The following is a 23,869-nucleotide window of genomic DNA, read 5'->3' on the forward strand; positions in this document are numbered from 1 at the left end:
AATTTTAATTATAACCAATTACTAAATAACATTTTTTTTGTTCAAAAACCCTAAAACTAAACCAATCATTAATCCTTTTTTTTTGTTCAAAAACCCTAAAACAATCACAATCCTAACATTAATAATAAAACAATTACAAATCCTATTTTTTTTTTTCAAAAACCCTAAAACTAAACCAATCATTAATCATAACATTTTTTTTTCAAAAATCCTAAAACAATCACAAATTCTTTTTTTTTTTTGGTTCAAAAACCCTAAAACTAAACCAATCTTTAATCCTAACATTCTTTTTTTGTTCAAAAATCCTAAAACAATCACAACCCTAATATTAATCATAAAACAATCACATATCCTATTTTCTTTTCTTTTTTTGGTTCAAAAATCCTAACATTTTTTTTAATTACAACTACTAATTTCATCACAATCATAATCACAATCGCAATCACAAACACAAACACATTAAATCGCATTCAATTACAATCATATTTAATCGAATTCAATCACATTCAATCGGATCGAATCAAATCGATTCGAATTCAACAATTACAACTAATATTCAATTGATTCAAATCAAAAAATTACCCGAGAGAGAGGAGCGGCAGCGCAGCGAGGTAGACGGCGGGTGGTGAAGGTGAGTGGAGCATCGGCAAGGTAGAGAGAGAGATCGAGGGAGTGGAGCACCGGCAAGGTAGAGAGAGAGATCGAGGGAGTGGAGAGAGGGCAGAGCAGTGGTGGAGGCAGGTGGAGCACCGGCGGCGGAGGCGGGTGGGGAGGCGCTGAGATTTTTTTTTTTGGGTCTGGGGTTCATCTGGTGCGGAGAGGAGGAGGCTAAGACAGAGAGAGGAAAGGAGAGAGCGAGACAGTCACGGGATTAAAGACCCCTAGCAGACCGCCCAGGGGGGTGGTTTGGTCCCCAGGGAGACCGCCCGTAGTTCTGGCGGTTTGCTAATATTCTGGGTCACCCATGGGCCTGGCGGTTGGATTATTTTTGAAAAAAAATTGAACTGGAGGTTATTTTTAAAATTCACTTTTATTTTTTGGATATTAATAAAAATGGCCGCAAAAGGCAACATTATTTGTATGAAATGTTGAAAATTCGAATGGAGAATGGAAAATCTTTTATGAACATTGGAAATTGGAAGGCTAGATATTTATTTTTCTCTAAAATAAAAATTTCCGACCGAAAGAGAGTCAATGTGATTCAGGAGCTAAAAAATAAAATAAAAACAAATACAAGAGTAAATGCCTTCGAAATTTTACAAGGAAGCTTAATAACACAAGCGTTAATAAATACTAATTTGTGCATTTTTCTATTGTAGTGGTTATGAATTCAAAATAAAAGATATATATATATATATATATATATATATGCAGACGAACAAACTCTAAACTATTATAGAGTTTGCGACAAGAGTAGATATTCTCTTCTTCTTCTTTTCTTCAATTTTTTTTTTGAGAAAATGGTGGATGAAATTTTAAATTTTTTCTGCTGGAATAGGAGTCCGCATTCACTGCTTAAAATTTATTGTTCTTAAAAATTATAGTAAACTTATTTATTTATTTTTAGTTCCTGGCGGTTGAATTTTTAGGCCAAAAGTTTTTATTCAAATTTTGAGTATGTGTATATGTGTGTGAATATATAGAGCTGGGCTAGTAATATGCACATAAGAATTTCTCTTTTAATATGTACTCATATTTTTATTTTCAAAGTTCAAATATTTGATCCAAACTATTTAATATGATCTCTATATTAAAATGTGCTTGGAGACCAAATTTTATATTTTTTTTGAAACAATAATTTTGTGCATATCTTAATAAATAGTAAAAATTTCTAACAAATGTAAAATTTAGTCTTCAAGCACATTTTAATATAGACATCATGTTGAACAGTTTGAATCAATGATTTCAACTTTGAAAATAAAGATACGAATGCATGTTAATAGAGAAGTTTTAATTTGTGCATATTACAATAGTGCAGCTCCACCACACACACAAACAAGAAGAACGGTCACCTTCGTTCCATTAATATAATTAACCTTCAAACTATTAAATACTAATTATTAGTAAGTCTAGTCTTGTTCTTAATCTCAAAACCCAAAACATCAATCACTGGGGTTACACTAATAGATTGACTGGGTCCGTATACAATAGCAAATATCTTCCACAGTGACATAAAATTTGAGTTTCAAATTTGAATTGTTCAATTAAAATTCAGATCTATTTAAAAAATTATGGAGTTCCTTTGATATTTATGTCAATTAGAAAGGGACGGCCCGATTTCTTTCTGCAGCAACTCAAAATGTATACTATGTACTACAACCACTCGACTCCAATCAAATACAACGTCACCGCCTAGATTTTTCCTTTTTTTTAAATTATCATAAAATAATATATGATATTAGATGGATTACATTCTTCGTTTTGGTCACACAAAAGGAATCGAAAAAAATATCAGTTCTTTTTAAAATATGTATTTTCTATGACATGCATGGTACCGTGGTATTTTTTTTTTTTCAGTTCTTTATTTTGTACAAGAATCGTATTTCGACTTTTTTATGAGATCAAAACATAAATAAATAAAATATATGCAGTAGTATATATTATATTATAACAATTGTTATTAATAAAAAAATCTGTAGCTAGATTCAATGAAACCGTACAGAAATTAATGTCTTGGAGGAACTCCTGTTATTATTAATTGTCACTTCATATCTTTGTCATCCAGAAGAATATTATCTTCTAATCTGAAGTTGAGGTGATTAGTCATTTGAGAGCATTCATTGAACTAAAATATTCATTATAAGCTTTCGAAGAATAATAAATATCCTAGTCCTGTCGTGATTAGGTGTCAATTACACTCTTTTATCTGTTTATCCGATCCGTATCGTATCTAATAAGATGAGTATGAGTAATTTTTTTTTTTATTTATAAACTTATTGGGTACAGGTACGGATAAAGATTTTTTTTTGTTATTTAAACATGTAAGGGTACGGGTAAAATCTATTTCATACTCGTTACCCGATCAGGTAATTATAAAAAAAAATTATATATGTTATATATATTAATAAGTATTGAAAATAGTACTTTCGTTAGTTTACTTACACTTAGCGTGATCATAATTTTTTTTCAATAAAGTACTGTACATGTGTGACATGAATGTATATGTTTTAATGTTTTATTTAATAATAAATAAAAATAACTATTATATTAATATTAATTACTCGTAGTACATGTGCTATTGTTTCGTTTTCTGATAACTACAACGGATAAGAGTTGAATACGAATAAAATAATTTGTAGTAGATAAGAATAAAATTTGAATAAATACAATGATGGATACAAATATAAAAATACATCCATCCGATCCTTAACGTACTTGTTGACACCATCACGACTACTCTTATCGTACCCATTAACACCCCTAGTCATGATGGTGTCTATATACATTTCTATTTCCCTAATTTACAAAATTATCAGTACCCGTTAACACGCCTACTCGTCATGGTGTCTAGTCTACACATTTCTATTTCCCTAATTTATAAGATTATCAGGACCATTAATTGATTTAGAATTGCTTCAAGCCTCCGGAAAAGGCATCATTGATTATCATTAATATCTGATCAAGAGAAAATTTCTTGAAGAAACTGTGGTAATATTGACATAAGCTCAATTACATACCTCATTAAACAGGCTCATTTCAACGTGGTTTACCATATAACTAATTAAGTTTAGTTTTCATTTAGTGGTTGTAGATAAGATGTGATTACAACAGGCAACGAGCCGAGTTGAGCTGAGTTAGGGGTAATTCATGGCTTGCTTGTTTTCAAAGCGAGCGAATTAATGTTATAGTTCAAGTTAAACTTGTTGATTCATAGCTTGTTCAATTTTAAACCGAGTCAAAAAATGAGCGAATCTTTTTCCGAGCGAGCCACGAGCTGCGTGCTATTTGGCCCTCTGGATAGTAGCGAGCTGAGTTAGACGTAGCTCGTGGCTCACTTGTTTCCAAAATTAACGTATCATGCATCGTGAACGAGCTAATATTGGAGTTGAGCTAAAAACAGTGACCTATAACTTGCTCGTTTTCGAACCAAGCATGAGCAAGCCGCGGGTTTTTTTGCCGGTCCTAATTGTGATGCACATTAAATATCAATCTGAAAAATAAAACCAAAGTTTTGGTTCCATATTTCAAATGCATCCAACTAAAAAAAGTATATATTTATATTCCCATCATACAAAATATATATGCTCAAATTTCAATGCATTAAGCAAAGTTACGTTCTTCATAATTATTTAAGCAACAAGTGCGTGGGTGTATAATTTGAACTGAAGTAGGAATTCAGTGTCACACTCAAAACCTACCAAACTATCTTATCTAGCAAATTTTAATTTATATAAAAACCAAAGTATGACAAAAAAAGGTATCATTGTCAAGGGGCAGGGCTGGAATCGAGTCTTTGTCTAAATAAGTTGTGAGAGCTTAATCAACTTTGTTAATTGCACCATGATAACAACAGTTCGAATAATGAATTAATTAACATAATGAAAGCCTTTTGTCAAGTCAATCTTTTCTATTATATTTAGATCTAAAGATATTTACCTCTTTGGAGAAAAAAATGAAAATTTTAGGATCTATATGGTGTCTAGGAAAATATAATTAGATATAATGGGAGATTGTAGTCTTCCTCTGTCTTAGAGTATAATTATATTTTTAATTTTTTCAAGCCCCTAAGAAAATATAATTAGATATCATGGGAGGTTGTGGTCTCCCTTTATCCTCATGATGCCATATAAGTGTTACAATTTTACCAATACAATCTTCAAAATTGATATGAACATGTGAAATAAAATTTTCTTGTATCTACCTTTTAATTAAGAAACATGTGAATGTGAACCAAAGAAACTAAAAGGGACTGGTCTTGAAGATAAGTTGTTGTTGTACCATAGATAATACAGAGCTCCTGCTCATATATTCTCGAATGTTTTATGATATTACAGGAACAAAATTAATTTGCTATTCGGATATGGATTGCATTTATTATTCGATTTGATAGCACAAATTAATGAATTGTTTCTTTAGGTGGTTATGGATTTTGCTTATTAAAAAAAGTACTCTGTTTAGACAGACACAGTTCAATAAATTTATAGATCAAAAGACCTAAAATTGTTAATTGTGTGCAATGTGTTGCATCTCACCTTGAAAGTGCACAATTTATTTTGAACTCTTACTATTGAAAATACATTTTTGATTTATTTTCTATCTCACTTCATGTGAACCTTTTTTTCTCACCCCCATTTAAAGGATAATGTTTGGATTAACACAACAAGAATAGACACTTTTCGAGAGGACGAATTACTCTCATTGTTCAGCTTTTTCTTTTTGCGACGGTATTTTTTGTGACGGACGACCGTCATAAAAACGCTTTTTCCCTCGCAAAAAGTGTCTACTTTGTTGTAGTGTAATACCAATGAATCATTACATTCCAATCGGGCATGCCAAGGGCAGGGGCGGATCTACTATAGCACAGGGGGGGTCAGCTGCCCCCCGCTGGATTTTCAAAAATAGTGCTAAAAATATGCTTTTCGGACCTCTGCCCCTCCCTGGAATTCAAATTGCCCCCCTGTAGCCCATTTTGGAATTCTAATAGACAGAACGGAGCCCATATAAACTCTGAGCGAAACAAATTAGCAGAGCCCAAATAGGCGCTGATCCCAAATAGCGAAAATTAGTTGAACCAAAATATTTTTATTTTTATTTTTTTTTTTAATTCAAAGGCAGAGGCTGCCAAGTTGAACCAAAATATTGATTTCAAATTCCCTATAAATGTTGAATTGTTGATTTTTTTCAAGTAATTTAGGATTTTTATTATATTGATTGGTATTTTTGTTTTGTTATGTTGAATTGTACCCGATAAGCTATTGGGTTTGAACCCGATAAGCTATTTGCATCCGATTATTGGTCCGCCCTGACAAAAATCCTGCGTCCGCCCCTGGCCAAGGGCCCAAGGAATTCCATTTGAACTGCTAGTTACCTAATATTATGGAATGAAAATAATGGACTATTTTTTTTTTTTTTGAGTAAATTTTACTAAACAAGTCATTCAATTTAAATGAACTGGTTTTTTTTTTTCGGAATGAAAAGAATGGACTAATATTCAATCATATTTAAATGGATTACTTTATCAAGGAGAGCCATATATTGATCATGGCTGGGAGGGACTTTAGATGTTAGAGATTGGTTAGATTGTTATTGATTTAGATAAGGGTAAAAATATTGTTGTATAATATATTTATTTCTTTCTTTCTTACTTAATTTCGTTTTAGATTTTATCTACACGCAAGAATTCAAATTTATTTTGTATAATGAAATTTTGTTAGTTGGCAATTGCTAAAAAATTAAAATAAAATAAAATATGTTATTCACCTATCAGTGTTTGAAATCTCTTCCTAACAATTAATTCCAATATTAAATTATCCATGTGCTATGGTACTATAATAGCAATAATTTATTTTATTTTTGTAAATTAACAACTTAAAGATTAACTACAAAATGTATTTTAAAGATTTGCTGGATGCATGTAAAGGATTTAAAGAAGATTACTAAAGTTATTAGTAATACGTACATACTATTCTCTATTTAATAGAAAGGAGAATGTTAAATTTTTATATGATGCACGTGCACATAGGCAAGTAATTTCAATTAGCAAGCAGCACTTTGGACCACAATTAATTATATAAACACGCTTTCTGACGTAAGTTGTTAGTATATTATACCAGATATTATTATATTGATGCTAGCTAGCTACTTGAGTTATATATGGTCCAAGAGTCTCTATCAATTGCCATAATGCTGAGATCTTAACAAAAGATTATGCTCATGATATTTATATCAGAGAACTAATTCATTATTACATGCATGACAGTTGCACCTCGATGACATGCATATTTTATTTATATACCACCACTAAACCGTCTTTTTTTTTTTTAAAACTGGATACCGATCGCAGCATAATAATTAATAAATGAAACTTACACGTCCACCCAAGTATCTCCACTCATTTACCATCTTCTTCTTCTTTATTTTTCTTTTTTTCTTCTGGCCATCGCATCATAGTAAATTAATTAATGAAACTTACACGTCCACCACTCATTTACTATTTATATATGAGGGCATCTACATTCTTAATATTATTAGAGTTTTTAATCTACTATAACAGTTTTAATTCAGTTTGAGAGATGTAAAAGAGTTTCTTATTTAGAAGAAATTATGCAGTAAAATTTTTTTAATTAAAAAACTGTTTATAAACTCTATGCTAGTCAAATAATTGGCTCAAATTATTTCTCATTTTTAATTTGTTGTTGATGTGCCTTAATAGAAACTCTAAAATTAATTTCAGAAATGTGAGAGTTAATTAAAAACTTTAGAGACCTTAATTTCTAAAAAGTGATTAACAGTTATTTAGAAACTCATTTGAGTTGCTGGGATGTAGATGGTCTGAAAATCTCAATTTTGTTATAATAACTTTTTTTAATGTTAGTTATAAGTACCTAAATGTTAAGTAAACGAATGGGATTAATAACAAATCTCTATAATTTATAAGTAATACATATTGATATTAATTGTCAATAAAAAAATAATTACATGTTCATCAAACCATCATAGTTGTTAATATAAAAAAAAATGATTTTGACAAATTAGACAGGTAGATAGCAAGATGTATTGTTTTTCCAACACAATTGTCTTTGAACAATCATAAGCAAGCACGTGATGTTCGTACAATACAACGAACATGCTAGATCAAAGCAAAATATATTCGTCTACAACTATTAATTGAAAAATATATTCGTCTAATAACTATTAATTACTCGTTCTCTACATTTAGCTAGATAATATTGATATTATCAGCTAGAATAAAAAATGGAGATATTCAGGAATAGACTAATATATTTGATTAATTACTAAAGAATTTAAAGATATTTCGATGAATTATGATAATAAAGAAGAGTTGTTATTTTAATAAATATATATTTCCTTTTTATATTTTTATTAAAAAAAAATCATAGAAAACATGCTATAGAGAAAAGCAACATTTTAAAAAAAAAATAATTTAGATTTCAATAATCTATTTTTTAACAAGTTCAAGTATAATAAATACATTACTTGTCAATTCACGGTAGAAAAAAAGGAAAACATAATATGAATATAATTATTATGATCTTAATTATCAAGATAAGAAATATTGACACTTATCATTTGATACATAAAATGAAGTTTCTATAATTTTCCAAGATAGACGCACATTTACGATCACATATATGAGCCAAATTATCAAAAATAAATTGGACAATAATCAACAGGACCTCAAAACTTATTCAACATTAACCTTGATAATCTCATTAAGAGAAAATGATCATTTTGAAAAAAATAATGACATCAATTAGAGAGAAAAAAAATCCACATATTAACCAAGTCCCGGCTCAAGCATCTCATGTAATAAAATATATACCGTGATAGTGGATGATGAAGACATGGTTGAGAGCACACACACAATATGACTACTCGATTTAATATTCACATTAAAAACAAATAATAAATTGTAACTCTTATTTGATATTTAGAAAATATGATAGACTCATCCGAAAATTATTAGTTGGATTCTGAATTATGATCGAGATAAGCAGAAATGTACAATTATTGCATAATTAGGTCAACTATTGCACGGCATTACCAGCCAGCAATAGTAGAGGCACTTTTTCTAAAGTTGCTTAAATTTTTTTAATCTAACATGGGTTGGTCTCAATTCAAGGTCCCTCCTCTGCCATATTTTGTCACCACTTTTACACGTGGCTACATCTGGTTTGTCAGTTTTGATAGGAGCTAATTTGTCGTCGTTCTATATTCCACCCCACTGAGATATATACCATTTGGCTAGGAAAATACAAGGTCTCAAAGTTGAAAATATATCCAAACACGTGAAATAGTTGTACAGTTTATATAGTGGTGGGGGCGTCTGATGGGGCAGAGTAATATTTAGTCACATCGGATGGTTGTCTTTAAAAATAGAGAAATGTGTTCAGTTTTATTTATGTTAATGCATTTATTTTTATTTTTTTAATAAATATGTTTTATATGTAAATACTTAGTTGGTTGTCTTTAAAAGTAATATAGTTATCTATAACATAATCGTAATGAAAAATATTGGTGAATGTGTATTTATTGACATTAAATTAGTTATTTCAAACAAAAAAAAATTAGAGGTGTAATTCTAGTGGACAATCCCATTCTTAAAATCTTACACATGTTCTTTAGTAGAGTGAGCACTAAATTTGGATTGGAAGTTATGTAGTTTTTTTTTAATCAAACTATATATCTTAAAAAATTTAATTGTTGAATTTTAACTGTATTTTTTATAAAGTACCATTTCAATTTTAAATGTACTCAAATTTGATAAATGTCCTATTTAAATAATTGAGAATATATCAATATTTTTATTACTCTAGCTTGTATAATATTTTTTAAGATTTTAAAAAGGGGGAGGGTTCAAATGCCTTTATTTTTTGTGCCTCCATCATGCATCCACTTTTTTAATTTTTTTAATAACAAAAACACTAAAATTCATATGTCAAAATAAAATTGTTAGATATGATCTATATTATTTTTTGTACATGGACCTAAACAATTATCATTTTTTTTCTTTTTTATTTATATGAATCAATAAGTTGAAAAATCAACGTCTAGAATATATTCACATTTGTATATTTTTGCAACCTTTTGAATCAAAGAAAAATGAAATGTTGTGGTGTTTTGCGTGTGTATAGAGAAAATAATACAAATTATATCTAACAGTTTTGTTTTGATATTGAAGTTTTAAATTTTAAATTATTGTAGTTCTCAAAAAAGAGATAATAGAGACAAAATAGAGACACAAAATAGACACAAAATATGATGAAGACATTGGTACAACGAGTGTATTTTTGCAATTTCAAAGTTTAAATAGTCGATATGAAATATTGAACATAATCTCCATATAAAATGTGCTTGAAGATCAGAAGTTTACATTTTTTGGAAATTTTTAACTATTTTTTAAGGAGTTTTAAAAATCACTGTTTTTTCATAATGTAAATTAAATTTGGTCTCCAAGCATAATTTAATATGGAGAACATGTTGAACACTAATAGTACTGAGACATTTAATTCCTCCTCTTTAAAAATTATCAAAGTAAATGTACGCTAAGCAATCAAAAATTCATCCGACTCTACCCAAACTGAACGGACCTGATCGGATAATGTTAACAAGTCAAGTCATCTAGACTGAAATGACTCAAAATTTAATGCGATCCAAAATTCCATCAGAAACAATTCAAGACTCAATGACGCATGTCAATTAAGTTGATCTAATGCAATCTGACCCGATTGCACCTGCATATTGCCCCCTCTACTAATTTATGCTTGAGAGGTAGGTTCTACAGTGTACACCTTCCACCAATAAATATTAATAATCGAAAATGTGATCATACAAAATTACAAAATACAGGAGTTGCTAGGATGTACGAAAAGTTTCGCAAGAGAAGAAAGACACAAAAAGGTTGTTATCTGATCTAATAATCACGTAGTCGAACTTCCAACTCCTTTGGGCGCTACTCTCTCTAGTCTCTAGAGAATTATTTTGGTAGCCACAAAAGCCAACCTCTCTCTCTCTCTCCCTCTCTCTATATCTCAAGGGGGTATACACACTAGCTAGACCAAGTGTGTGAGTGTGTGAGTGTGTGTGTGTTGTGACTTGAGAGAGACATGAGAGGCAAAGACAGCCCAGCTTTAAATTAATGAAGGGTACCCCACATGGGGCCGAAGCTCACCTTTCGACTCTACCTTTTTTCTCTTGTCACCACCACAAAAAGATGACCATCCGCATCCAGCGCACCAAAAGTTTGTAGGTTCTATTACTCCATCATTAACCCTCTTAATTATTTGCTCAATTAATTTGTGTACAGTGTACTATGAGTTGATCATCTTCTCCATTTAATTAGCAACTAGTTATTAATGGAAGGGATGATATGGAAGCGTGGCGCGTCCTATAAGCATTGGACTCAAATCGGTTTGATACCCGATCTCTTCTGTCGGATTCGTTTCATGATACGTGCATGATGCATCATGAAGAAAATCGGGCAGAAAGCCCATCAGACACGTCTCCCTCTCGGATAATATATCTATGTACAAACTGCCGCAAACAAGTGATCATCATATTAACAACAAGCTATAGTGCATGCATATTAATTAAAGTAAAGAGATGCATTATATCTTGAGATAATTGCAGATCAAATTTGCAAAGATGGTTGTTTGATAACTATAATTATACCAAAAGTTAAATATATGATGGAATAGAATAATCATGTGCAGAAGATTATAAATTCTCGCGCTATATTACAAGCACTAAAAGGAAATTAACATGTCAGGATACATATGGTATAATAGAGGAACACACGTCTCTATATTCTTTTGTACAAAATGGAGAGGATGTGAAAACGACCAAAAAAAAAAAAAAAAATTACACTCCTTGCACACCCTAATTAAACTGATGCTCTTCCATTCTACTAAGAGACATTTCTTTCTTGCCAGCCTAGTTACCTTGTGTTAACAAATTTTGATCAGGCCCCATTTATGGATAGCGCCAGTCCATCGCAAACACCCCAAACACCCCAAACACCCCCCCCCCCCCCCCCCCCCCCTTTCCTCCTGTTCCCAAAAAGAAAGAATATATGGAAATAAAAAAAAAAAATTCTAAATAATTTGTATGCATACAAGGATCTTTAACAACCTATAGGTCCAATATGGTGGTAGAGACTAACAAACTGAGAATGATGAAAGCAGTGCCAATCATATCATCTCTGATTTAGAAAAGCCCGATTAACTGGTGCTTTTTCAATTATAGTGAAACATGGCTTAGTCGCTCTGAATTACCCGAACCTGAAGAAGCTGACCTTGCAAAACTCCACAGATCACCATCACAGCCATCGCCACCTGTGTTACTAGTAATAACACTTGCACCTCGGGTACACTCATCTGCACCACTGCTCAGTAGCAGCCTGCTAGTTGGGTAGAAATTGAAATTCGGTTCGTCAAAGCACGCGAGCTCATGCTTTGCTGGATCAGCCTGCCCGTTAAGGTGTGAAGCAACGAGCCTATCCATTGCGGCCCAATCGGTGATACCATCACCGGAGTTGCAATTTTGATCCATGTTGACCACCGCTTGGACCGTATCTTGCATGTAACTCTCTTGACTATTACATGTCGGTGAGACCGACGACTGGAAAGTCGGGCTCTCTAGTGCAGGCAACTTCATGAACCTCTCATGCATGCTGGCAATTGTCTCGATCGGCTTGAGATACTTAAAACTGAGACTAGTAGATGCATTTGAACACTTTTCAGCTTCCTGTTTGCATGATCGGCCCATGTACTGTAATATGTGATCCAGTGCCTCATCGCTGGTAGAGTGCATGAGCTGTGTTTTTGCATCACTTGTGATAGAAGAACAATTCTTTGGGCTACTAATGGATTTGAGATGGTTCTTCTTCTTGAACACTCTACAAACAACCCAACCGTCCTCTTGATTTGCCTCTGCAATTGGGCTAGCCACCTACATTCATTATTATATCAATTAAGTACACATGTAACACATGTATTTAATTGTTATACTTCTTGATTAATCAGAGTCACACAAAAAGTTGCTAGTTAAATGCAACTTGTCTAAGTATTGCTTGTTCAATTAAATTAATGCAACTTAGCATGTTTTGGTGAAAGAAAATATTTGAATAGTTCTCTAGCAGACTTACATGAGAGTGAGAGTAAGAATTTGTGTCGGTGAGTTCATCTAGACGGTACTCATGCATGATCCAATCGGATTTCTGGCCGTGGGGTGCCCGGCCTTTGTAGAAAACTAGGGTTTTGCGCATGCCAATTCGCTTGAAGCTATTATATATGACCTTGTCTCGACCAGTAGCTTTCCAAAAGCCTGCCGCAGTTGCTCGATTGGTACGTGTACCGGTCGGATACTTCTTGTCTTTGTGGCTAAAGAAGTACCAGTCATTTTGAGGTGTAGAACCAATTTTGCATTTCTCTGCACGTACAAAAAATTAATATTGTGAGAATATATAATTCATATACTCATAGAAATTAATACTTGATACCATAGAACAATACGTTTTCATAAAATGCTTTTAATGTAAAACATTTCTAAATATTGCAAATTTGCAATTGTGATGTGAATTCTTGACTGCTTAAAAAATAATTGGTGTAGGATGCAACTTTTTATCAATAGAAATTAAAGTATAATTAAATACTCAACATTAAATTATTAATGGTGGATGACAAACCTTTTAGATACTTGCACTACTAGAGTATGTATCTATATATTCTTGATCCTCACTAATTTCATATTCATTTTGACTTTTGAGTAATATTGTTTATTGAACAAAGATGAGGTCAGGCAATTAAAGCAAACCAATAAGAGCAAACCAAGTATTATATATGATAGTAATCTATGAACTTTCTGAAGGAGCATGTACTAATTAATTTATACGTATCACGTACCTTGTCACACTCAAAACTGTAAATCTTTATTTCTACGTACTAGTTGTCACACTCACCCTTTAACTCTCAGTTTAATTGCACATATACCCATTTTGAACCAAATTAAGTACATTTGAACTTAAAAAAGAGTGCATTACATACCTTGAATGTCCCATGGTTCGAGCTTGTTAAGATCTACATCGCGAATCACATCTAAATCAATCTTCTCATTTCCGACTTTCTTTCGCAAATAGTAGTTCAACAATTCCTCTTCGGTCGGGTGGAATCGGAAGCCAGGCGGCACACAAGACTGGCCATTAACTGATATACTCATTGTGGGTACTAGTTTATATGCAAATAGACAAATTGAAGGTGAAGTACAAATTAAAGGTGAGAAGAAAGGAGAGAGAGAGGAGACGGTGCGAGAGAAAATATTAGGAAGGTCGAGAGAGGTTGGGATAGTTTAGTTATTTATATAGTGGTTAACTGATCATTTTCGGTCTGATTTTTCTTTATTTTTATTTTTTGTATTGAACTTTTCCCACTGCATAGGCTAATCAGCTAATGGGTTAGTTTTGCTGTTTGCAAGAATAGAGAGAAGCCACCAAACCTCACAAGCACACAACACACAGATGGGCCAATGTATGTAGAAAATTAATTAATAATTGGAGAGAAACTATTGATGTCTCCCCGATTTAATCCACCAGTTGTCTCCCTATTAATGATAAACAAATACCATAATCAGTATTTGTTAAAAATGTATTAATGTGAAAATATGTTCCTTTATTACAAAACGACAACTTATTTGTGAGAATGATGCAGACTATATGTTACGTCACATTCACACTCAATGACTCAAGAGTGCCAACGAGTACAACACATGAATTTGTATAATTAAAGACTTTTTTTTTTATCTATGTTTGTGTGTGAAAAATTAGTTTTATTTATATCGAAAACCTACTTATTTATATCTGAAAATGTTAATAGATAACGGATAAAAAATATTTAATTAACAAATAATTAATTAATTATTTAATCTATCTCTAATAAAACTATAAAAGTAAAAAAAGTTAATATATTCTCACAGACAGAAATGTACATAATACCATAATATATATATGTGTGTGTGTGTGTAACACAAAATTACATATTATGTATTTTCAAGAAGATCATCAATTACTAATGAAATATAGATATTGTATAAATCAATCTCACCCTGGCTACGTATGAACATACTATGTTTATTAACTAAACTATTAGTAAAAAAAGGGTAATGTGTAATGGGTATAATACTCTATATAATTTAATTTGTATTTCGCTACTATAGATATATACTACAGATATTAGTGAGTATAAAAGTAAGGTTTAATTACTTGTAACGTTAACCAATAAATAAATAAAAGAGGAGGTTTCAAAATTTCAAATGCCTCCATTATGCCTCCATTTTTAAAAATTTTAATAACTAAAAATTTGAAACTTAAAATCAAAATAAAACTGTTGGATATGATCTACATCGTTTTATCTATGCACATGTAAAATATTACGACATTTCAACTTTGTTTTGGTTATCATCAAGAGATTGTAAAAAAAATGTACTAATGTGGATAATTTTTAGATGTTGATTTTTCAACTTATAATTAATTCACATAAAAGCAAAATTGAAATGTAATAATATTTTATGACTATATAGAGAAAATATCATAGATCACATCTAACGGTTTTATTTTTACATTTATAATTTAAATTTTTAGTTATTTTTTTTTAAATGAAGGCATGATAGGGGAATCAAAAATGGAGGTATTTGAACCCTCTTATTATGTCAAAGTCTTATCCAATAATATGCAGGTACAATAATCGGATTGATATATATCATCGACACCCTACATTATACACCTTGTACAATTGAACTATGATTGTAATATTGTCCATTTAATTTTAAAGAGCAATATGTATGACTAAATTTATTTATTTTATTTGACATTTCAGCATTGGATTTAAACACTTTCTTAAATCTGAAACCGTTCAACATGATCCAAACCATTTAATTTTACAACATGAGTTTTCAAAGTCCAAACAGTTGATCCAAATCGTTCAACATGATTTCTATATAAAAATGTGCATGGAGATCAAATTTTACATTTTTTGAATTTTTTTACTATTTCATAAGTATTTTACAAAATTGTTGTTTTCAGACCATTGAATTTTGTAGCCATCTTAATAAATAGTAACAAAAATTAAAAAAATGTTACATTTGATCTCCAAGCACATTTTAATATATTGATCATGTTGAATGGATTGAAGGGTTGTTTGGACTTTGAAAAATTATGTTATATGATGTTGTAACTATAGAATATGTTGTGAATGGATCCCTACTTATAGATATCCTAGATAATTAAACATTAAATACATAAATCTAGAAATATTCTGGAACAAAAATGACCAAATTTTAAAATTTTGACACTCCTATTAAATTTATCAAATTTTCGACATGTAACAAATACTAATAAAATTCATAATCTGACAACAATCCAAACTAATCTATAATTTTTGCAGCTGTAGAAGAGTTAGAGATATAAAAAAGAACACCTATTTTTTCAAGTCATAAATGCATTTCTATTGTTGACCTTAAGTCCATTTTAATGGTCATCTGAAAATTTGTTCAATATTTGTTGAATGATTATCTCAATCATAGATGATCGATGAACTATTATTTTTTTTATTTAAATAATATCTAAGAAGAGCTAGGCTGCTAGGGAGATGGAAATCAGTATCTCATGATGGGGAGAGAATTGTAAAGGGAATAAACGTGGGGCGAATGGGGAGAGGAGAGAGAAACCAAAAGAGGAGGTGAAAGAGAAAAAAAAAGATAAGAAAAGGTGAGAGAGAGGGGGGTAGGAGGGAGGAATTCGCATCCTCTGAGATATCTCATTTTTTGCTTGACTTTTTTGGAAATCTCAACCGTTACAATACGTTCTGCACGAATCTCAAAGCTCAAATAATATTGGCCCCCACGTCACCCCTGAATAGACACCGGACACGTCGGTCACGCAAAATAAGAGATATCTCAGAGGATACGCACTCAGGAGGGAGAGGAGACACCATCTCAAGGGATGACAGTCGACCTTAAAAATCTCCAAGAAAACCACACAAAAAACTACCTCGTTCGTAGTATCTCTCTCTCTTTTCTATCTCGTCTTTTTTTTTTTTTTTTTTTTAATCTATCGTTTATCACACCACATTCTCTCCTTTTTTCTCTTGTGCAACCACCACAACAACTTACCACATTAACAGCACGGAGGTTAGCACCAACAAGGCAATTTTTGCAAAATATATATACAAGTTGAGATATTCTAGAAAATTTTCTACAGAATCATACATTTTGCTGGTAAAGTGGCAATACTCCCTTGTCTTCAGTTTTGACAGAAATGGAGATGTCCACTTGTATAGTTTGAGATCGGTGGCAAATTCTAATTGGCCAATTAAGCACAGACAGAAAGGACAGTTCATCAAACTAAAAATGACTATTTCTGTAATAATTTTTCAAGATAACAGAACATCATTTCTAATATGATTGTGATGTATTATACAATTTACAAAATCCCAAATTAAGATTTTGACAACAGATAAACCCCTTGCATTTTTGCTTTATATCGTGTTGTTCCGTAGAAACATAAAAAAATAAAAAAATAAAAAAATTGGATCAAAGAGGTTTTAGATCTTTTCTGTTCTTATAAAATATTCAAGCTTAACAGTAATGCTATAAATATATATACTGGACCAGTAAACAGAACAAAAATATTTATAATGCATGAACCAGCACCTAAGCTAGCTAGCATGGACCCGCCGCTATAAAATGAGCTCAATCGAATTACTTAAATTCATATATATTTTTGGTTTATTATTCACATGACACCTTGTCTAGCTGTAACTTGTAACATGTAGATATTATAGATTTAATTTCTATCAACACCATAATTTAAGCAGCAGTATCTACTTCAGTATTTTTTATCAACAATAGTGGATTCTGAGAACTGTGGTATATATATAAGTTAAGCATAACTATTTAGATAAAGTACATCTAATTTATATGGTATATTCCATTATCTAGATAATTAAGTACATATATTAAAATTGTAACAATTTAAAATTAGATTGTTAACACATTATAGAGCTATTAAACTCTACAATTAAAATCTTTTTTGAGTAAAGGTTGGAAGTCAAGCCACTAAATTATTTAATATCTACAAAGAATTACTCCTTCTAAGTTTCAAATCAGAAACTTCTCACACAGAAAACATTGTCTTTGTCATTAGACCAAAGGTTGATTCTCTACAGTTAAAATCTTAAATTGTCTCCTTCATAGAAGCTCAAATCTCTCTCAAATTAACCCAAATTTATGCACATCGTATTTTATGAAATGATGAGTACTTATACGTACTAATTCTAATTCGGATAATTATTTTCAAGATATCAAATGAATGTTCATACATACTAGACTAGTATCATGTTCATGCGTTGCCACAGAGACATATTATAAGATTGATCAGAGAAACAAATAATAATTAGAAGTAAAAGAAATAACAAGTGACATGTTTCAATTCAACAAACTTCTATGTTTTTCATTACATATACACATTTTATTTTATTTTTATTTCCTTTAGGATTTACAACACTAAAACAAAATATATACTAAATTCGAAAATGAATAGGAAAATAAATTATTTTAGATGGTGAAGTTATTGTATATACCGACAAATTAGATCATCAAGCTACATTATTCTCTAATTGAACTAAATTTGTCTCATGGTGCTTAGAGGATGTTGCTCAGTAAAATAATGCATGCAGGGGTACAAGAGTAAAATATATTTGTGCAAGGTATAAAAGTTTCTGTAAACTCTCGTACAACTTAAAAAGCAAGAAATTTAGAATGTTGAAGATTATTAAGACCATAAATTATTTAATTCTCAATACTTATATGTCGTATAAAAATGGTGGTTCTTCACTTAAATTATGATATGTTTTTTTAAATTAGGTACAACTTAAACTTAAATGTACCATTAATGTAATGTAATGAAACTGTCTAGCTAGAATTCTCAGTTTTATAATATGTAGCAAATCAAAGAAAAATAATAATTACCTATTTCAGTTTCATGGCATGTAGAAAATATTCCTTACTCGTGAGATTATATATATTAAAAGGATCAGGAAATCAAAGAAAAAATTGAAGGGGAACAAAAAAATTAAGATATTAATAGTTTTTCCATTAGAACACCGCTAATTTAAGCCTATTTCATTTTAATTCTAATCATACCCTATACATAGTAACTGTGGTACTGAGTACTAATGAGCATAAATGTATTATGGCTTTTAAATTTATAAACTCGTTTGTACTTCTGATTAGATCACAAGTGCATGATTCTATCGAGTAGTATAATCGAGTGTCAATCCACAGGGAATAAGGTTATCCATCTTGGCCAATCAAATCATGACCCGCTGATGGGCTAGACAAACCAGATCTTGAGAGTTGTTAAATCAGAGATGCACTTTGTATTTCTAAATCGAAAGATAAAATAGAGTAGTCAAAAGGAGATGTGGATTCATAGGATTTCGGCACACCGTTGTTACTTCAATTCGCTTTGATTCTTTTTTTGGTTTGATTGGATTGGTTTTCAATTATGTGTGAGAGGGTTTCTAATCCTATCGCAATGACTGGCGCTTTCACGGTTCAGTCACACTACCAATCAAGCCTTCCCGTTAAGGCCTGACTTGAGAAGAGCAAGTAGATCTGTGATTAGCCCAAAGTCACAACCTTCACTTGACTAGGTCCCTCGGCTGATCCTATAGGGTGTCCTCATGGTAAGGCAAGATAATGCGATATTCGTCTGCGAATGCCAAGACTCCCATGCATACTTTTGTGAATCCGACTATTGGCTTCTTCGGTTAAGATCTCCCCCAATAGTCTAGTATTTTTATTCTCCCTTTTTCAATCCTGTTAGTTTAATGTGACTATCTACCATGTGTGGCCATCACAATGGCGATCTAGAATAACAAAGCAAAACCGAGAGAGATTGAACATAAAGTGCAAAAGATATCAAACCACAAAGACTAAACAATGATCAAACACAAAATATATATCAAAGTATCATGAGTAACAAGGTTTATACCCTAGCCCTAAGAACAAGTTGTTTAGTCGTGAAACGGCATGTTTTCACTCCTCACAACTAAACTATACAAGAAGAATACAAAGTAGATCTAAGATTATATTGTTCTTCAATCCAGAGGGTATATATAGGAGTGAGGGAGCGTTTGGAGATGAGTTGGAGTCCAATGGATCTGATCTGGATACAGCTAAAGCAGTTATTCACCAAAGGGTGCCTGCTGTTACGGACCATATGAAGGTCGTACGGTCTATAACCATACAGTGGTTCGCTAGATTTTGGCTATCGCATGTCCGTAATGAGCATCACCTCTGCATCACTCAATGTGGTCCATAACAGAGATGTAGAATTGATGTTGCGCTTTTCCGATTGATCTGATTCTTGTTTCATATGATGTAAAATAGCCCCAAAATATGGTTTCTGATAATGCCAATTTATATAGAAAAAATCACTACTTTTTAGTACGAAAAATGGTGGAAAAGCGTATGCAAAGTACCTATTTTTCCAAATTATTCATCGCAAATGTGTTTTTAGGCTATTTTGGCAGGTTTTGGAGAAAGTTGCGTATTTAGGCCGAAAACAGAGCAAAAATGTCATATTTAGGCCAATTCTAAAGGAAACGTCAAAATAGAGCATCACATGGAGTATGCAAACACCTCACATGAAGTGCACAACATGCAACATGGTGAAAACACAGAAAATTCAGCTAAGTCAAGTGCCGTGCGGGCTCCACACCTAGGCCACACAGGCACACGGATTGAATCTGTGGACTGTCTTGGTTGGATTAAATCTCGGTCGTTGAGCAACAACCTTATGAAGGATAAACCTACAACTGTGACAAGACTTGCTATGATTGGAAGTCTATAATTGGTGCACCATTTATGGCATGAGAGGCTAATATTAGCCACAAAATGCTAAAGATAGCCTCCATGATCTCCAAAGCTCAACCCTTAGGATTACTATATAAACCCCACATGTAATAGGATTTAGTATGCATGTTTTAGTTATGTAAGTTCAGATATTAGAGTAGCTAAACTATTTGTATACTTAGGATTACTATATAGTGTGTGTAACTCTGGAGTTAGAGAAGGGAAAGCGCTCGAAGTCCAAGGTAGGAGAAGAAGGCGTCATCTAAAGAAAAAGGGTCTTCAATCTTCAAGGGTTGTGGTTATGTATTTCTTATTTTATTCTTTTTATTTTGTCATGACTTTGAGTAGCTAAACTTCTCTTCTCTAGAATTTGGATGTATTGAATTCTATATTATCTCTTTATATATTTATTTTTCTCTTATATCTATTTGAGATTTCGTTATTCTTTGGATATTATTGAAATATATCATTGTATACATAGTTTTGTCTATTATATGCCAATGCCCTCCACATACCAATAAGTGTAAGGCCATCGTATATGGTAATAGACGTATAAGAGTAAGTACCAAGCACTTCGGTTAACGTGACTTGGCAGCTGTTCAAAGACTAGGGTTAGAACATAGTGGGCTCCCTTAGAAGGATATAGATTAGATTGCATGTTGAATTATAATTAGGAATTTATTTATTACTTCGTAATAAGTAGTGTATAAGGTTATTACTTAGTGAGTAATAGGGGAATGTGATTAATTAGATTAGTGTGAGTGGTTTAATTACATTATATCTTGTGACAATCTGAATTGTTCCCCACAAGCCGACCTTAGAGTCGGAGAACCTTTCAAATACGCGTAAGACTGAACCCTGGCATCCGTAGGGAATTATAGTACTGGTGTGCGGCTTTATCTGTGGGGTAGTTTATACCGTATGCGGGTTAGTGACAATTTCATATATGGGTAAACATGATTGTCACAAATATATTCTGAAATAATTAGAAGGATATCATCTAAAACCCTAGAAGCTCCCAATTTTTTGGTTTACAGCATCTCCACCTATAACCTAACTAAAGTAAACTGTAAAATCACTTTATACTTATACACAACCAAACAAACCGAAGAACCTAGACTAGTATAACGTTGTTAATCATTCTAAGATTTATCCATGTGGATCAACACCCAACACTACTACACGGGAGGATTATGCGTTTGTAATCTGACATAGTAGAATTAGGGTAACTAAGTATATTTTTTTATATACTAAAAGTTAGTAGTCTCATTTAGAGTCATCAGTTTCTGCATCAAAATATAAACTTGGACAATAATAAGTGAATATAATGATTAATTAAACATAAATGTGAGAAAATAAGGCAAAATCCTACGTAATTTCGTCACAAATATGTCTTGATCACGCCTCCCAACTTGAATTGTTGCTCGTCCTCGAGCAACATCCGAGTGGTCAAAAGTCTGGCCTAAGGGCAAACCGAGTAATCTCAAGGACTTGCTATGAATTAAATTAGAACCTTGGTTTGGTACAAAATAAAATGGTCATGCAAAAATTTTAGATTTTAAAATATTCATGCTCTCTCCCTTGAACAATTTATTCATCCCATGATTAACCTTAGTATGCATCCCTTAGAAAATTATTTTGAATAACCTATCCCGTAAATATCCCTAAATCCGAGAGTATTAATTTCTTCTTTGATTATGAATCGATCCCTTCCAGTCAAATAGAAATTCTAATGATATAAGTTTTGATTTTCCTTCGCAATTGATTGGAGCAAAGTATGACAACAAAGTTTGTTGGTACATGTGACAATTTTGGTAATTTTAATTATGTACAAAAATTAAAATTTGGGAGGTTCTTTCGAGCCTATCGATAGCCAGTCTTCTCAATTTTCTAACCTCCATCTTTATTATATTTTTTTTCTTTTTCTGATTTTTCTATTTTTTTTGTCTTTTCTTAGTTTTCAGATTTTTTTTATACTTTTGTATTTTTCTGAAAATTTAAACATTGCAATAAATAAATATTACGTACAATTATGTGTATTCATTCATACAAGAAATTATCCATAATAAATGGTTAATCTACAACACCCTCAAACTTAGTAGACTTTGCAAATTAAATTACCCAAAATAGTTGTTCTAAGGTTATCAATTTTTGGTCAACTGTTATGGTTAGCAATCAATGGTTCACTTTGAGATCACTACTAATTTTAAAATCCAGAATTTTTGTGCCATGTTCAATTGTCTAAACCTTAGCCTAACCAATTCAAGCAATTTCTTATTTGATTGCTTCTAATCCTAAAAATGAAAAAGTGCAAAAGCTAGCTAAAATGATCGATTAATCCTCATAGAATTTTTCATGAAGCCTCCAATTCTAGTCATAAATACGAGTAAAATTAATAGCACCTAAAATAGTGAATGTGAAGCAAACCCAATCATGGACCTCACCTTATCAGCCACCTCTGTCATTCCCTCAAAGAATTATGAAAGCCAATCTCGAAAAGCAATTCAAAAAATTTATCGAGAGGGTTGGAGAGTTAAACATTTTCATTCTTATCATAGAAGGTATTACTAGCATCCCCACATACCATAAGTTCCACAAGTAGTTACCCTCCAATAGACAGAAGTTGCATGACAATATCGCTAAACATGGAGTGCAGTGCTAAAGTCAACTACCGCGAAAGCTCAAAGATCCGAGAAGTTTTTCGATACATTGTGTAATCGAAACAACCATAATTAAGTGGGCACTTTGTGATCTAGGCACAAGTGTGAGTCTTATGCCGAAGACCATTTTCTAAAAGCTTGGCTTTGGAGAACTCTCGCCAATAAAGATGACCTTGCAACTAGCGGATCGCTCCATCCGGTACCCCCGAAGGAATATTAATCGACGTCCTTATTCAAGTTGGAGATCTATGGATCCCCGTAGACTTCGTGGTCATCGACATGGAGGAAGATGATAAGATCCCTATCATCTAAGGATGTCCATTCCTTGCCACATGCAACGCCGTGATAGATGTGAAGAACAGAAAAATAGCTCTACTAGTGGGAGACAAAAAAGCCGAATTCAACATTAAAAGATCCATGAATTATCCCGCTGAAACTGATCAAGCATATGGTCTTGAATTCCTAGATGAAGATGAGGATAATTATGTTGAAGACTATTTATGCGAGGACAAGTATCCGAACAATCCATTCCAAGACGATAATATTCTGTGGTCCCCGTTCTTATCTAAAACACAAACTCTCGCTAATAACAAGTCCAAACCTGAACCCTTTGACCTAAA

The 23,869-nt window shown here is 32.0% G+C and overlaps 1 protein-coding gene across 1 annotated transcript; it reads right to left on the bottom strand.

Annotated features, from left to right (window-relative positions):
* Positions 1–11,332: 11,332 nt before the first annotated feature.
* Positions 11,333–14,148, bottom strand: LOC144567381 (NAC domain-containing protein 43-like). The gene is made up of 3 exons (XM_078317508.1): positions 13,725–14,148; positions 12,827–13,110; positions 11,333–12,630 (listed from the first exon to the last, which is right to left on the bottom strand). Exons 1-3 carry the CDS (start codon positions 13,894–13,896, stop codon positions 11,920–11,922), a joined length of 1,167 nt encoding a protein of 388 aa, XP_078173634.1. The 5' UTR covers positions 13,897–14,148; the 3' UTR covers positions 11,333–11,919.
* Positions 14,149–23,869: the final 9,721 nt, after the last annotated feature.

This window comes from Carex rostrata, chromosome 16 (genome assembly GCF_964058835.1).
Source record: "Carex rostrata chromosome 16, lpCarRost1.2, whole genome shotgun sequence".
Taxonomy (NCBI): domain Eukaryota; kingdom Viridiplantae; phylum Streptophyta; class Magnoliopsida; order Poales; family Cyperaceae; genus Carex; species Carex rostrata.

What these genes read in the sequence shown, in the direction of transcription:
- LOC144567381 (XM_078317508.1), bottom strand. Translation starts at nt 13,896, where the DNA reads ATGAGTATATCAGTTAATGGCCAGTCTTGTGTGCCGCCTGGCTTCCGA. An exon ending in CGAACCATGGGACATTCAAG is followed by an intron (nt 13,111 to 13,724) that starts GTATGTAATGCA and finishes TTGTACGTGCAG; the next exon opens with AGAAATGCAAAATTGGTTCT. An exon ending in ATTCTTACTCTCACTCTCAT is followed by an intron (nt 12,631 to 12,826) that starts GTAAGTCTGCTA and finishes TAATGAATGTAG; the next exon opens with GTGGCTAGCCCAATTGCAGA.